Source organism: Coregonus lavaretus, assembly GCF_964263955.1.
Source record: "Coregonus lavaretus genome assembly, contig: HAP1_SCAFFOLD_550, whole genome shotgun sequence".
Lineage (NCBI taxonomy): Eukaryota > Metazoa > Chordata > Actinopteri > Salmoniformes > Salmonidae > Coregonus > Coregonus lavaretus.
Window position 1 is genome coordinate 74693 of NW_028162133.1, and position 16152 is coordinate 90844.

Here is a 16152-nt window from a genome sequence, read left to right on the forward strand (position 1 = left end):
GTTTAGCCTAAATTCATCTAATTAAAAAGTCATTAAAGTTTGGCTCCGTTTTCTGGCGCCTCCCTCATGCATGTCAGCATCGGTTTGGACATGAGGCTGTAGCCAATTCACCTACACTTTCTATTTTTGCAGGCTACATGAAAAATAGATTTTAATATTATTCCAATGTTGGCCTCTCTGATCGGAATAATTGTTTGATATTGTGATTTGTGTGTGATTTATTTATTTATTTTTTTTCACTTGTCCTTTCGGACAACTTAAATCTATATTTTTCTTGGCCAACTTTAATTTATTTTTTTGTCCCCTGTTAACGTCAAGCCCTGCAGTAGGACGTTTATTTGCATTGCCTAGCAACCACAGTAAACAAGTCTATCATGCAGTGGTCATGCAATTGCAGCACAGACAGAACAAAGAGCCAGACATTCCATTTGAAGCATCCGGTTGGCATTTCCACTCACTAGCCCGGTGGCCGGCAGTGGGAGAAGATAGATATGTGGTGATGGCGTTACAGCATCAGTAGAGACACAGATGGCGTTACAGCATCAGTAGAGACACAGATGGCGTTACAGCATCCGTAGAGACACAGGTGGCGTTACAGCATCCGTAGAGACACAGGTGGCGTTACAGCATCAGTAGAGACACAGATGGCGTTACAGCATCAGTAGAGACACAGGTGGCGTTACAGCATCAGTAGAGACACAGATGGCGTTACAGCATCAGTAGAGACACAGATGGCGTTACAGCATCAGAGGGAGGAGCACGTTGGAGGGAGGAGATGGAGACAGTTTGACGGATTAAAGGTAGAAAAACAGTTTATAATAATCATTAAATGTACACTACTGCTATTGCGTATATAGGATATATTTATTAATGTATTAAAACAGTTATTTTATTAACTGTCTCCATCCATAATCGTCGGTTACACGGTTACTGTGCCAGCCCTGACTGACAGGAAGAGGAGCCTTACGTTTGTGACACATCTTCCTCCTCTTGAAGTTGAGGACTGTGAAGTTGTTGGAGTGGATGGTGAGGTTGAGCTGTACCGTCAGGACCGCCTCTCCATCCACCTTCCCTGAGCAGAACAGGTCCACTCTGAACACTACACCCACACAGAGAGAGAGAGAGACAGCGCGAGAGAGAGAGAGACAGCGCGAGAGAGAGAGAGAGAGAGAGAGAAAGAAAGAGAGAGAGAGAGAGAGAGAGAGAGAGAGAGAGAGAGAGAGAGATTACACTGGGTTCCCCTGTGTTGCTAGGTCTGGGGGGGGGGGGTCTAGTTACTGTACTGTAAAGCAGGCTTTATAAAAACTCAAATCAATTTTAGCTGGCTCTACTGAATATGAATACATAATTTTATAATACAGAAGATGTATAACTTTCATAATACCAGAGGAGGATGGGAAGTGGTGATTGGTTGACAGACCTGAGGCTGTGCGAGGCACCTCCCCCTGGGTAGAGATGTTGCTCTGTGGTTGGTTCATAGCTGCAGGGTTGTCTACATGGAAACCCATCCTGTAATCAACCTGTAGGAGAGGAGAGGAGAGAAGGGTGTGTGTGTGTGTGTGTGTGTATATGTGTGTTTGTGTGTGTGTGTGTGTGTATGTGTATGTGTGTGTGTGTATATGTGTGTGTGTATATGTGTGTGTGTGTGTGTGTGTGTGTGTGTGTGTATGTATATGTGTGTGTGTGTGTGTGTGTGTTTTTGTGCGCGTGAGTGTGTACCTTATCCTTGGATTTCCAGGTAAAGTGTAGGCTGTTGGTCTCGCTGGGTACAGGCAAGATGAAGGAGAGAGCGTAGTGATTCACCACGTCATCTCTCACATAGTACAGCTCTGCATCCAGACCTGCAAAACACACAACCACACAACCACACACAACCACACACACACACGGTTAGTGCAACATACAGACCTGAAAGAGTGACACAAACACAGGCATTTGAAATAATGTCACTCTTTGAATAATTCATTAAAAAAAAAAAATTAATGGATATCCGGATAGTGGGAAAATGCGTTTGTTTTTTTAAAACTTGGACACTTGTTCGCCGCACAGCCTGCGGGAGAGATGGTGTGGGGATGGGCCGGTGATGTGTGAGACTCGTGAGGGAGAGAGAAAAGGTTGACAAACTTATCATCATCCCATCTGCCTTTATTATATAAAATCTATATAAAAGAATCTTGCTGATATAGCTTCAATTAGCCTAGCTAGCCAACTAGCTAACATCTGGCTACGTTGCAGCGCTCCCAGTCCTTGTCTACAACAACTCCATTCGGATTAAACAGCCTACCTGATGCTTGCTCGTTGTAGCCTACTCCTTCTCATTTAGCTAACTTCATTTAACTCATTTTGCATTGATTAAAGATCTCTCACTTCTAGCTGCTACCAGTGTCTTATTCTGTAAATACACTAGATGGCTGTTTTGAAGCCAAAGTGGGTCCATTTTGGTACTCCCCCACCATTATATAAAATAAATGTGGAAGCTATAGAAATGCATTTATTAACGTCTACATTTGTTTTACTACATTTATTCTATTACAGACACCTTAATGCTTTAAATTAAATTATGTGCTAAACATAAAAAAAGATTATTATATATATATATATATATATATATATATATATATATATATATATATATATATATATATATATATATATATATCCCCTCCCACTCATCTTCACACAATACCCCATAATGACAAAGTGAAAACATGTTTAGAAACTTTAGATTTTTTTGTGTGAAAATGAAATACAGAAGTATCTGATAAGTATTCACACCCCTGAGTCAATACACGTTAGAATCACCTTTAATAATAATAATAATAATAATAATAATAATAAGCCATTTAGCAGACGCTTTTATCCAAAGCGACTTACAGTCATGCGTGCATACATTTTTGTGTATGGGTGGTCCCGGGGATCGAACCCACTACCTTGGCGTTACAAGCGCCGTGCTCTACCAGCTGAGCTACAGAGGACCACCTTTGGCAGGGATTACAGGTGTGAGTCTTTCCGGCTAAGTCTCCTAGAGATTTGCACACCTGTATTGCGCAATATTTGCAAATTATTATTTTGAAAATTCTACAAGTTTTGTCACGTTGGTTGTTGATCATTGCTAGACAGCCATTTTCATGTCTTGCCATAGATTTTCAAGCCGGTTTAACTAGGCGGCTCAGGAACATTCAATGTCGTCTTGGTAAGCAACTCCAGTGTATATATTTGGCCTTGTGTTTTAGGTTATTGTCCTGCTTAAAAAGGTGAATGTCTCCCAGTGTATGTTGGAAAACAGACAACCAGGTTTTCCTCCAGGATTTTGCCCGTGCTTTGCTCTATTTTCTGTTTATTTTTATCCTAAAAGAACTCCATAGTCCTTACTGATGACAAGCATACCCATAACATGATACAGCCACCACTATGCTTGAAAATATGAAGAGTGGTACTCAGTGATGTGTTGTGTCGGGATTTGCCCCAAGTATAATGCTTTGTATTCAGGACAAAGTTCATGTCTTTGCCACATCTTTTGCAGTATTACTTGAGTGCCTTACTGCAAAGAGGATGCATGTTTGGAATATTTTTATTCTGTACAGGCTTCCTTCTTTTCACTCAGTCAATTAGGTTAGTATTGTGGAGTAACTACAACGCTGTTGATCCATCCTCAGTTTTCTCCTATTCACAGCCATTAAACTCTGTAACTGTTTTAAAGTCACTATTGGCCTCATGGTGAAATCCCTGAGCGGTTTCCTTCCTCTCCGGCAACTGAGTTAGGAAGGACGCCTGTATGTTTGTAGAGACTGGGTGTATTTATACACCATCCAAAGCAGGGTTTACATTAGGAAATTAATTTGACCGGCAGCATTTTAATATACCGGACATTTGAGAGAAATTTACCCGACCCATATGCATTGAGTGCATAACCTGATTACGGCGTCCACCCACGGGGTGCTCAGAATGAAATAAAATCACATTTAGATTATGGTAATTCATATTAACAGAACATGAATGTCGAGGATGCAATGATGTACAGTCACTTCTTACCGAATTCTGATGTGCACTTTGAAGATGTTAGAAAACTGTCCAGATGTACTTTTCCTCAGCCAACAATACGAAGTAACAAACAGCAAAATCACTAGCCTATGTCAATCTACTATCCCCCAACAGTTTACCTATTATATTGGTCAGCTTTTCGAGAAAATAAATTGCCTATTCCAAAAAGACTCTGGGACAGTTGTGGGATGATGGATCCCAAATTCATACAACCAGTAGGCCTCGGCTACATAAAATAAAAACGTTAAAAAGCATTAATTATGATGCAACAGATCAGAAAGTTTAGCTTAATTTTTTCACATTAGAAGCGCAGCAATGCGCACAAGGCTACGCCTACTGGTAGGTTCTGTAATGCACATGAGAGCGGTTTCATGTGACAGATGAAAATATCTGGTAGAAATTTAGAAAGAGGGGAGATCTGATATGCAACAACTAGCATGGGATGCTAATATGACTAGGATTGTGCTTTTGGCTACAGGACAACGAAATAAAGTTGATATAAAATAATTGCCTCCATCGATATGGTCTGATTTTGGCTAGGCTACTTTGAAGCAAGGTAAGACATGCCTCATATAATATGTTTTAAAAAGTTTGGAAAATTAAGTATACGTTTTCAAAATGCATACCGCCTCCAGCTCATTGCAAAGTGGTGTGCTGATGATGCCCGTCTTCCGTTGTATATTCAGTTGCTGTTTGAGATGCCGACAGATTTTCTGCTCAAAGGCTCTGTATCTGTATGCGTGTGATAAATAAGACACTTAACGAATATGCTGTACACATGCACCAATTTAACTCCACTAAATTATGCAAATTGCCCTATAGACCGATAAGTAAGACCGGTCAAATGTATTTCCATCAACGGGTAATTCCATTAATGAAAAGGGATAAAAAAGCATTATTTTGCAATGGGATTTTTTCTTTCTCCCGGACAATTGGTAGACGCCAATTTTATTGATCCTGTTTTGTATTTGTTTTCTATTACCGGGAAACTGTGATCCAAAGTGTCATTAATAACGTCACCATGCTCAAAGCGATAGTCAATGTCTGCTACCAATAGGTGACCTTCTGTGCGAGGCATTGGAAAACCTCCCTGGTCTTTGTGGTTGAATCTGTGTTTGAAATTCACTGCTCGACTGAGGGACCGTCCAGATAATGTGTGGAGTACAGAGAGGAGGTAGTCATTCAAATAAATCATGTTAAACACTATTATTGCACACAGAGTGAGTCCATGCAACTTATTATGTGACTTGTTAAGCACATTTTAAGGTACATTTTGCTCCTGAACTTATTTAGGCTTGCGCTAAAAAAGGGGTTGAATTCTCTCTCACACACACACACACACACGGTCCAACAGTAAAGTACATTATCCTCATGATTGCTGTAATGAAAATGTCTGCCTGCCCCTGTACCTCTTAGTGGGGCCTACTGCCGTGTCCAGCGAGCCACAAACAAAAACAAGTCTTCTGATTGTATAACATTTTCAAATCCAATTGGGGGGGGGGGGGGGGGGGGGGGGGGGGAGAAATACAGCTATCAATATTAATCTCAATAGCAACTATTTTACAACCAATATACTGTATTTCATATGGCTTTGAGATACAGAGCGTGCAAAATGCACATTGGCCATTGAGATTGCATAGGCCCTCATTGGGGCGGTAGGCCACAACTGCAAAGTTTTTTAGGACATTGAATGTACCGTTAGATTAATACCATTAGATTAATACTAGCAGTGGGTATTATGTTTGGAGTCAGCGATCTAGCTAATGTGTTTTGAGTTCCCATTTACTCGGGTGGTGAATTAGCCGCAAATAAAGTAGACTTTTATATTAGTGCACATAGAGATGCAGGCAGTGTCATCAATAATAATTCTGGAGCCCTATTTTAAAAGTACAGAATTAGCTCAATTGTCAACACAAATGCATGACAATCACTGGCTTAGGTTGCACATTAAAATATTTTGAAATCACAACATGAAAAGATGAAACGGCTTATTTCTTGAACACCATCTCAGAAGTCTACTACACGTTTTATCAAAGCTCTGAATGACTTTAGAAGATTATATTCATTTTGTCCATTGTGTGACGGCGCAAAACAACATTTGGTGAACCAAATCATGGGCTGGAAAATGTTAGCTTGGAGCCCAGCCTGGTCCAAGGCAGTGCACTCTGTAGGCAATAGGGTGTCATTTGGAACGTAGACCAGGGTTAGGGGAAAACAAGACCATGGTAGTGGGAGAATTCCTCAGGAGTAATGTGTGGATCTCTCTAGCAAAACAGCTTTACATTCCTCAGCTTCCACCTCTCACCTCTCACCTCTCTCGGTCAGTCACTGCCTTATCTGGGCCTTACAGACTTTACCCCCATCCACCCCTTACCCCAGCCCCGGCTACGCCTTAACCCCAGCCCTGGTTACCCCCAGCCCTGGTTACCCCCAGCCCTGGTTAGCCCCTATCCCCAGCTACCCCCCCCCCCCTCCCCCCTCCCTCCCTCCCTCCCTCCCTCAGCCCCGGCTACCCCTTACCAACCCTTAGCCCCTGCCCGGCCAACCCTTAGCCCCCAGCCTCAGCCACCCCTCTGGCTGGGCCACTCAAGGACATTCACAGACTTGTCCCGAAGCCACTCCTGTGTTGTCTTGGCTGTGTGCTTAGGGTCGTTGTCCTGTTGGAAGGTGAACCGTCGCCCCAGTCTGAGGTCCTGAGCGCTCTGGAGCAGGTTTTCATCAAGGATCGCTCTGTACTTTGATCCGTTCATCTCTCCCTCGATCCTGACTAGTCTCCCAGTCCCTGCCGCTGAAAAACATCCCCACAGCATGATGCTGCCACCACCATGCTTCACCGTAAGGATGGTGCCAGGTTTCCTCCATACGTGACACTTGGCATTCAGGCCAAAGTGTTCAATCTTGGTTTCATCAGACCAGAGAATCCTGTTTCTCATGGTCTGAGAGTCTTTAGGTGCCTTTTTGCAAACTCCAAGTGGGCTGTCATGTGCCTTTTACTGAGGAGTGGCTTCCGTCTGGCCACTCTACCATAAAGGCCTGACTGGTGGAGTGCTGTAGAGATGGTTGTCCTTCTGGAAGGTTCTCCCATCTCTACAGAGGAACTCTGGAGCTCTGTCAGAGTTACCATCGGGTTCTTGGTCACCTCCCTGACCAAGGCCCTTTTCCCCTGATTGCTCAGTTTGGCCGGGTGGCCAGCTCTAGGAAGAGTCTTGGTGGTTCCAAACTACTTTCATTTAAGAATGATGGATGCCACTGTGTTCTTGGGGACCTTCAATGCCGCAGAAATGTTTTGGTACCCTTCCCCAGATCTGTGCCTCGACACAATCCTGTCTCGGAGATCTACAGACAATTCCTTTGACCTCATGGCTTGGTTTTTGCTCTGATATGCACTGTCAACTGTGGAACCTTATATAGACAGGTGTGTACCTTTCCAAATCATGTCCAATCAATTGAATTTACCACAGGTGGACTCCAATCAAGTTTTAGAAACATCTCAAGGATGATCAATGGAAACAGGATGCACCTGACCTCAATTTCGAGTCTCATAGCAAAGGGTCTGAATACTTATGTAAATAACATATTTTAGTTTTTATAATAAATTGGCAAACATTTCTAAAAACCAGTTTTTGCATTGTCATTATGGGGTATTGTGTGTAGATTGCTGAGGAAAATGTTTTTTATTTAATCCATTTAAGAATAAGGCTGTAACTGAAAAAGTCAAGGGGTCTTAAAACTTTCCGAAAGGCACTGTACTTGCTTGTTCTGTCACAAACTGAAATTAGAATTTTAACAACCAGGAAATGGCGGGGCGATTTCTGCATAGAGTATCTTTAAAACACACCAGTCTCAGTAGCGATGGGGCAGTGTGATTTGGGAAAGACAATGGGTGTTTCCCAATATGCATACTACCGTGCTCCAAGCATGCAAATTGGAGCACGGGAACAGTCAGCGTATGAACATATGAAACAGAGGGCAGTATGGGAAACAGAGCACAGAGGGCAGTTCTAGATGCATACTTTGTTTGTACACATTTTGAAGCATGAATCGATGCAAGCTTCAACTGAAATATTCCCAGGGTTGATGACGTAATGTGACACAACCATGTAAAAAAAGCTATGCAAAATGTCTTGAAAACAAATGGTGTCTGGCTTTGAGCTGAAGCAAGAGAAAATGAACTGACTTCGGAACGACAAGTTGCCCACTCATCTCATTTGTTGCCTGATTACAACATTGTATAATTATAATAATATCATTCATAACTGTCTTCATTCATAACGGTCGGTTACACGGTTATGCGGTAATTGTGCCAGCCCTAGTGAGTAGACCACAGGATAACAGACAAAGAATTGGTAGCTAACGTTGACCAATAGTTTCAGGTCGTTTTTTACATGCAAAACTACCCGATTAGCTAGATTAATACAATTCACATATAGCTAGCTGATAATTAAATTAGCTAGATTGTGGGAGTGTGGAGCACGGTAATATGCATATTGAAAAACACCGTCTCATCATGAGCTTGGCATTCATGCCTGGGATATGAGCAGCCAGCTACCACGGTAGAAACAGGACAGCTGCCTACGCAGCCAGCTACCACGGTAGAAACAGGACAGCTGCCTACGCAGCCAGCTACCACGGTAGAAACAGGACAGCTGCCTACGCAGCCAGCTACCACGGTATAAACAGGACAGGAAAGAGCAACAGCCCATCTGGAGTGATAACTCTGGTCCTGAAGCTCTGGGTAAACAAGAGTGTACGTTCCAAAATGGCATCCCATTCCCTATAAAAGTGCACTACTTTTGACTGATCAGAGCCCTGGGCACTATGTAGGGTGCCATTTGGGATGCTGCCACCATGTTGTCTGGGTAAGGAGAGGAGCTGTGGATCATGTTGCAGCCCATACAGCAGGAGGACAATGGGCAGCTAGCGGCGGTTGGTGGTGCTGGTAGCCAGGTAGGAGGAGGACGCAGCCTGGCCAGGCCGGTAGAACAAAGACCTTCCTGTATAACAGAGGGGCCTTCTGTATAACTGTACCTCCCAGAGCCTCCATCCATGACAGCACAGGAGGTAAACACTGCCTCCACCCGTCTGGCCTCTCCAGAGAGGTACACACTGCCTCCACCCGTCTGGCCTCTCCAGAGAGGTACACACTGCCTCCACCCGTCTGGCCTCTCCAGAGAGGTACACACTGCCTCCACCCGTCTGGCCTCTCCAGAGAGGTACACACTGCCTCCACCCGTCTGGCCTCTCCAGAGAGATACACACTGCCTCCACCCGTCTGGCCTCTCCAGAGAGATACACACTGCCTCCACCCGTCTGGCCTCTCCAGAGAGATACACACTGCCTCCACCCGTCTGGCCTCTCCAGAGAGATACACACTGCCTCCACCCGTCTGGCCTCTCCAGAGAGAAACACACTGCCTCCACCAGTCTGGCCTCTCCAGAGAGATACACACTGCCTCCACCCGTCTGGCCTCTCCAGAGAGAAACACACTGCCTCCACCCGTCTGGCCTCTCCAGAGAGATACACACTGCCTCCACCCGTCTGGCCTCTCCAGAGAGATACACACTGCCTCCACCCGTCTGGCCTCTCCAGAGAGATACACACTGCCTCCACCCGTCTGGCCTCTCCAGAGAGAAACACACTGCCGAGCATGCTCAGATGAACAGGGCTAAAACCTATGCCACAGTGAGGCGAGGTAAACAAACACAAATGTCTGGATTGCAGTTTCTCCTTGTCCATGGACTGCTTTCAAGGCAAGGAAACAAATAAGTAATTTAGTGATAACTCCAGTCACACCTTCCTGGTTTAACTCCCGTCACACCTTCCGGATATAACTCCCGTCACACCTTCCGGATATAACTCCCGTCACACCTTCCGGATATAACTCCCGTCACACCTTCCGGATATAACTCCCGTCACACCTTCCGGATATAACTCCCGTCACACCTTCCGGATATAACTCCCGTCACACCTTCCGGATATAACTCCCGTCACACCTTCCGGATATAACTCCCGTCACACCTTCCGGATATAACTCCCGTCACACCTTCCGGATATAACTCCCGTCACACCTTCCGGATATAACTCCCGTCACACCTTCCGGATATAACTCCCGTCACACCTTCCTGATATAACTCCCGTCACACCTTCCTGATATAACTCCCGTCACACCTTCCTGATATAACTCCCGTCACACCTTCCTGATATAACTACCGTCACACCTTCCTGATATAACTCCCGTCACACCTTCCTGATATAACTCCCGTCACACCTTCCTGGTATAACTACCGTCACACCTTCCTGGTATAACTACCGTCACACCTTCCTGGTATAACTACCGTCACACCTTCCTGATATAACTACCGTCACACCTTCCTGGTATAACTACCGTCACACCTTCCTGATATAACTACCGTCACACCTTCCTGGTATAACTACCGTCACACCTTCCTGATATAACTACCGTCACACCTTCCTGGTATAACTACCGTCACACCTTCCGGATATAACTACCGTCACACCTTCCTGGTATAACTACCGTCACACCTTCCTGGTATAACTCCCGTCACACCTTCCTGATATAACTCCCGTCACACCTTCCGGATATAACTCCCGTCACACCTTCCTGATATAACTCCCGTCACACCTTCCTGATATAACTCCCGTCACACCTTCCGGATATAACTCCCGTCACACCTTCCGGATATAACTCCCGTCACACCTTCCGGATATAACTCCCGTCACACCTTCCGGATATAACTCCCGTCACACCTTCCGGATATAACTCCCGTCACACCTTCCTGATATAACTCCCGTCACACCTTCCTGATATAACTCCCGTCACACCTTCCTGATATAACTCCCGTCACACCTTCCGGATATAACTCCCGTCACACCTTCCGGATATAACTCCCGTCACACCTTCCGGATATAACTCCCGTCACACCTTCCTGATATAACTCCCGTCACACCTTCCGGATATAACTCCCGTCACACCTTCCGGATATAACTCCCGTCACACCTTCCGGATATAACTCCCGTCACACCTTCCTGATATAACTCCCGTCACACCTTCCTGATATAACTCCCGTCACACCTTCCTGATATAACTCCCGTCACACCTTCCGGATATAACTCCCGTCACACCTTCCGGATATAACTCCCGTCACACCTTCCGGATATAACTCCCGTCACACCTTCCGGATATAACTCCCGTCACACCTTCCGGATATAACTCCCGTCACACCTTCCTGATATAACTACCGTCACACCTTCCTGATATAACTCCCGTCACACCTTCCGGATATAACTCCCGTCACACCTTCCTGATACGGTGGGGGAAAAAAGTATTTAGTCAGCCACCAATTGTGCAAGTTCTCCCACTTAAAAAGATGAGAGAGGCCTGTCATTTTCATCATAGGTACACGTCAACTATGACAGACAAATTGAGATTTTTTTTCTCCAGAAAATCACATTGTACGATTTTTTATGATTTTATTAGCAAATTATGGTGGAAAATAAGTATTTGGTCACCTACAAACAAGCAAGATTTCTGTCTCTCACAGACCTGTAACAACTTATTTAAGAGGCTCCTCTGTCCTCCACTCGTTACCTGTATTAATGGCACCTGTTTGAACTTGTTATCAGTATAAAAGACACCTGTCCACAACCTCAAACAGTCACACTCCAAACTCCACTATGGCCAAGACCAAAGAGCTGTCAAAGGACACCAGAAACAAAATTGTAGACCTGCACCAGGCTGGGAAGACTGAATCTGCAATAGGTAAGCAGCTTGGTTTGAAGAAATAAACTGTGGGAGCAATTATTAGGAAATGGAAGACATACAAGACCACTGATAATCTCCCTCGATCTGGGGCTCCACGCAAGATCTCACCCCGTGGGGTCAAAATGATCACAAGAACGGTGAGCAAAAATCCCAAAACCACACGGGGGGACCTAGTGAATGACCTGCAGAGAGCTGGGACCAAAGTAACAAAGCCTACCATCAGTAACACACTACGACGCAAGGGACTCAAATCCTGCAGTGCGAGACGTGTCCCCCTGCTTAAGCCAGTACATGTCCAGGCCCGTCTGAAGTTTGCTAGAGTGCATTTGGATGATCCAGAAGAGGATTGGGAGAATGTCATATGGCCAGATGAAACCAAAATATAACTTTTTGGTAAAAACTCAACTCGTCGTGTTTGGAGGACAAAGAATGCTGAGTTGCATCCAAAGAACACCATACCTACTGTGAAGCATGGGGGTGGAAACATAATGCTTTGGGGCTGTTTTTCTGCAAAGGGACCAGGACGACTGATCCGTGTAAAGGAAAGAATGAATGGGGCCATGTATCGTGAGATTTTGAGTGAAAACCTCCTTCCATCAGCAAGGGCATTGAAGATGAAACGTGGCTGGGTCTTTCAGCATGACAATGATCCCAAACACACCGCCCGGGCAACAAAGGAGTGGCTTCGTAAGAAGCATTTCAAGGTCCTGGAGTGGCCTAGTCAGTCTCCAGATCTCAACCCCATATAAAATCTTTGGAGGGAGTTGAAAGTCCGTGTTGCCCAGCGACAGCCCCAAAACATCACTGCTCTAGAGGAGATCTGCATGGAGGAATGGGCCAAAATACCAGCAACAGTGTGTGAAAGCCTTGTGAAGACTTACAGAAAATGTTTGACCTGTGTCATTGCCAACAAAGGGTATATAACAAAGTATAGAGAAACTTTTGTTATTGACCAAATACTTATTTTCCACCATAATTTGCAAATAAATTCATTAAAAATCCTACAATGTGATTTTCTGGATTTTTTTTCCTCATTTTGTCTGTCATAGTTGACGTGTACCTATGATGAAAATTACAGGCCTCTCTCATCTTTTTAAGTGGGAGAACTTGCACAATTGGTGGCTGACTAAATACACATATACAGTGGGGAAAAAAGTAATATATATATATATATATACACACACACACACACACACACATACAGTGGGGAGAACAAGTATTTGATACACTGCCGATTTTGCAGGTTTTCCTACTTACAAAGCATGTAGAGGTCTGTAATTTGTATCATAGGTACACTTCAACTGTGAGAGACGGAATCTAAAACAAAAATCCAGAAAATCACATTGTATGATTTTTAAGTAATTAATTTGCATTTTATTGCATGACATAAGTATTTGATCACCTACCAACCAGTAAGAATTCCGGCTCTCACAGACCTGTTAGTTTTTCTTTAAGAAGCCCTCCTGTTCTCCACTCATTACCTGTATTAACTGCACCTGTTTGAACTAGTTACCTGTAAAAAAGACACCTGTCCACACTTTCAATCAAACCGACTCCAACCTCTCCACAATGGCCAAGACCAGAGAGCTGTGTAAGGACATCAGGGATAAAATTGTAGACCTGCACAAGGCTGGGATGGGCTACAGGACAATAGGCAAGCAGCTTGGTGAGAAGGCAACAACTGTTGGCGCAATTATTAGAAAATGGAAGAAGTTCAAGATGACAGTCAATCACCCTCGGTCTGGGGCTCCATGCAAGATCTCACCTCGTGGGGCATCAATGATCATGAGGAAGTTGAGGGATCAGCCCAGAACTACACAGCACCTGGTCAATGACCTGAAGAGAGCTGGGACCACAGTCTCAAAGAAAACCATTAGTAACACACTACGCCGTCATGGATTAAAATCCTGCAGCGCACGCAAGGTCCCCCTGCTCAAGCCAGCGCATGTCCAGGCCCGTCTGAAGTTTGCCAATGACCATCTGGATGATCCAGAGGAGGAATGGGAGAAGGTCATGTGGTCTGATGAGACAAAAATAGAGCTTTTTGGTCTAAACTCCACTCGCCGTGTTTGGAGGAAGAAGAAGGATGAGTACAACCCCAAGAACACCATCCCAACCGTGAAGCATGGAGGTGGAAACATCATTCTTTGGGGATGCTTTTCTGCAAAGGGGACAGGACGACTGCACCGTATTGAGGGGAGGATGGATGGGGCCATGTATCGCGAGATCTTGGCCAACAACCTCCTTCCCTCAGTAAGAGCATTGAAGATGGGTCGTGGCTGGGTCTTCCAGCATGACAACGACCCGAAACACACAGCCAGGGCAACTAAGGAGTGGCTCCGTAAGAAGCATCTCAAGGTCCTGGAGTGGCCTAGCCAGTCTCCAGACCTGAACCCAATAGAAAATCTTTGGAGGGAGCTGAAAGTCCGTATTGCCCAGCAATCTGGAGAAGGTCTGTATGGAGGAGTGGGCCAAAATCCCTGCTGCAGTGTGTGCAAACCTGGTCAAGACCTACAGGAAACGTATGATCTCTGTAATTGCAAACAAAGGTTTCTGTACCAAATATTAAGTTCTGCTTTTCTGATGTATCAAATACTTACGTCATGCAATAAAATGCAAATTAATTACTTAAAAATCATACAATGTGATTTTCTGGATTTTTGTTTTAGATTCCATCTCTCACAGTTGAAGTGTACCTATGATAAAAATGACAGACCTCTACATGCTTTGTAAGTAGGAAAACCTGCAAAATCGGCAGTGTATCAAATACTTGTTCTCCCCACTGTATATATATATATATATACACAGAGTGAAGTCAAGAAGTATTTGATCCCCTGCTGATTTTGTACGTTTGCCCACTGACAAAGAAATGATCAGTCTATAATTTTAATGGTAGGTTTATTTGAACAGTGAGAGACAGAATAACAAAACAAAAAAGAAAGACGAAAGACGCATGTCAAAAATGTTATAAATTGATTTGCATTTTAATGAGGGAAATAAGTAGTTGACCCCCTCTCAATCAGAAAGATTTCTGGCTCCCAGGTGTCTTTTATACAGGTAACGAGCTGAGATTAGGAGCACACTCTTAAAGGGAGTGCTCCTAATCTCAGCTTGTTACCTGTATAAAAGACACCTGTCCACAGAAGCAATCAATCAATCAGATTCCAAACTCTCCACCATGGCCAAGACCAAAGAGCTCTCCAAGGATGTCAGGGACAAGATTGTAGACCTACACAAGGCTGGAATGGGCTACAAGACCATCGCCACGCACCTTGGTGAGAAGGTGACAACAGTTGGTGCAATTATTCGCAAATGGAAGAAACACAATAACTGTCAATCTCCCTCGGCCTGGGGCTCCATGCAAGATCTCACCTCGTGGAGTTGCAATGATCATGAGAACGGTTAGGAATCAGCCCAGAACTACACAGGAGGATCTTGTCAATGATCTCAAGGCAGCTGGGACCATAGTCACCAAGAAAACAATTGGTAACACACTACGCCGTGAAGGACTGAAATCCTGCAGCGCCCGCAAGGTCCCCCTGCTCAAGAAAGCACATATACAGGGCCGTCTGAAGTTTACCAATGAACATCTGAATGATTCAGAAATTAGCCCACCCAACTACCTCATCCCTATATTGTTATTTATTTTGCTCTTTTGCACCCCAGTATCTCTATTTGCACATAATCTCTTGCACATCTAGCATTCCAGTGTTAATACTATTGTAATTATTTTGCACTATAGCCTATTTATTGCCTTACCTCCATAACTTGCTACATTTGCACACACTGTATATATATTTTCTGTTGTATTTTTGACTTTATGTTTTTTACCCCATATGTAACTCTGTGTTGTTTTTAAACGCACTGCTTTGCTTTATCTTGGCCAGGTCGCAGTTGTAAATGAGAACTTGTTCTCAACTGGCTTACCTGGTTAAATAAAGGTGAAATAAATAAATAAAAATAAAAAACTGGATGAAAGTGTTGTGGTCAGATGAGACCAAAATGGAGCTCTTTGGCATCAACTCAACTTGCCTTGTTTGGAGGAGGAGGAATGCTGCCTATGACCCCAAGAACATCATCCCCACCGTCAAACATGGAGGTGGAAACATTATGCTTTGGGGGTGTTTTTCTGCTAAGGGGACAGGACAACTTCACCGCATCAAAGGGACGATGGACGGGGCCATGTACCATCAAATCTTGGGTGAGAACCTCCTTCCCTCAGCCAGGGCATTGACAATGGGTCGTAAATGGGTATTCCAGCATGACAATGACCCAAAACACACGGCCAAGGCAACAAAGGAGTGGCTCAAGAAGAAGCACATTAAGGT

The 16152-nt window shown here is 44.3% G+C and overlaps 1 protein-coding gene across 3 annotated transcripts in view; it reads right to left on the bottom strand.

Moving 5' to 3' along the window:
* LOC311116507 (tyrosine-protein kinase RYK-like) overlaps positions 1 to 16152 on the bottom strand; it is a 97235-nt gene that overhangs the window by 62820 nt on the left and 18263 nt on the right. For 2 of the 3 annotated variants that reach the window (XM_084191596.1, XM_084191595.1), the window contains exons 2-4: positions 1720 to 1841; positions 1421 to 1520; positions 968 to 1099 (exon numbers count right to left, since the gene is read on the bottom strand). In XM_084191596.1, the coding sequence (XP_084047722.1) occupies positions 968 to 1099; positions 1421 to 1520; positions 1720 to 1841 (354 nt within the window). Of the gene's footprint in view, positions 1 to 967; positions 1100 to 1384; positions 1521 to 1719; positions 1842 to 16152 lie in introns of all 3 variants that reach the window. The other variant, XM_084191594.1, reaches the window with a different exon arrangement.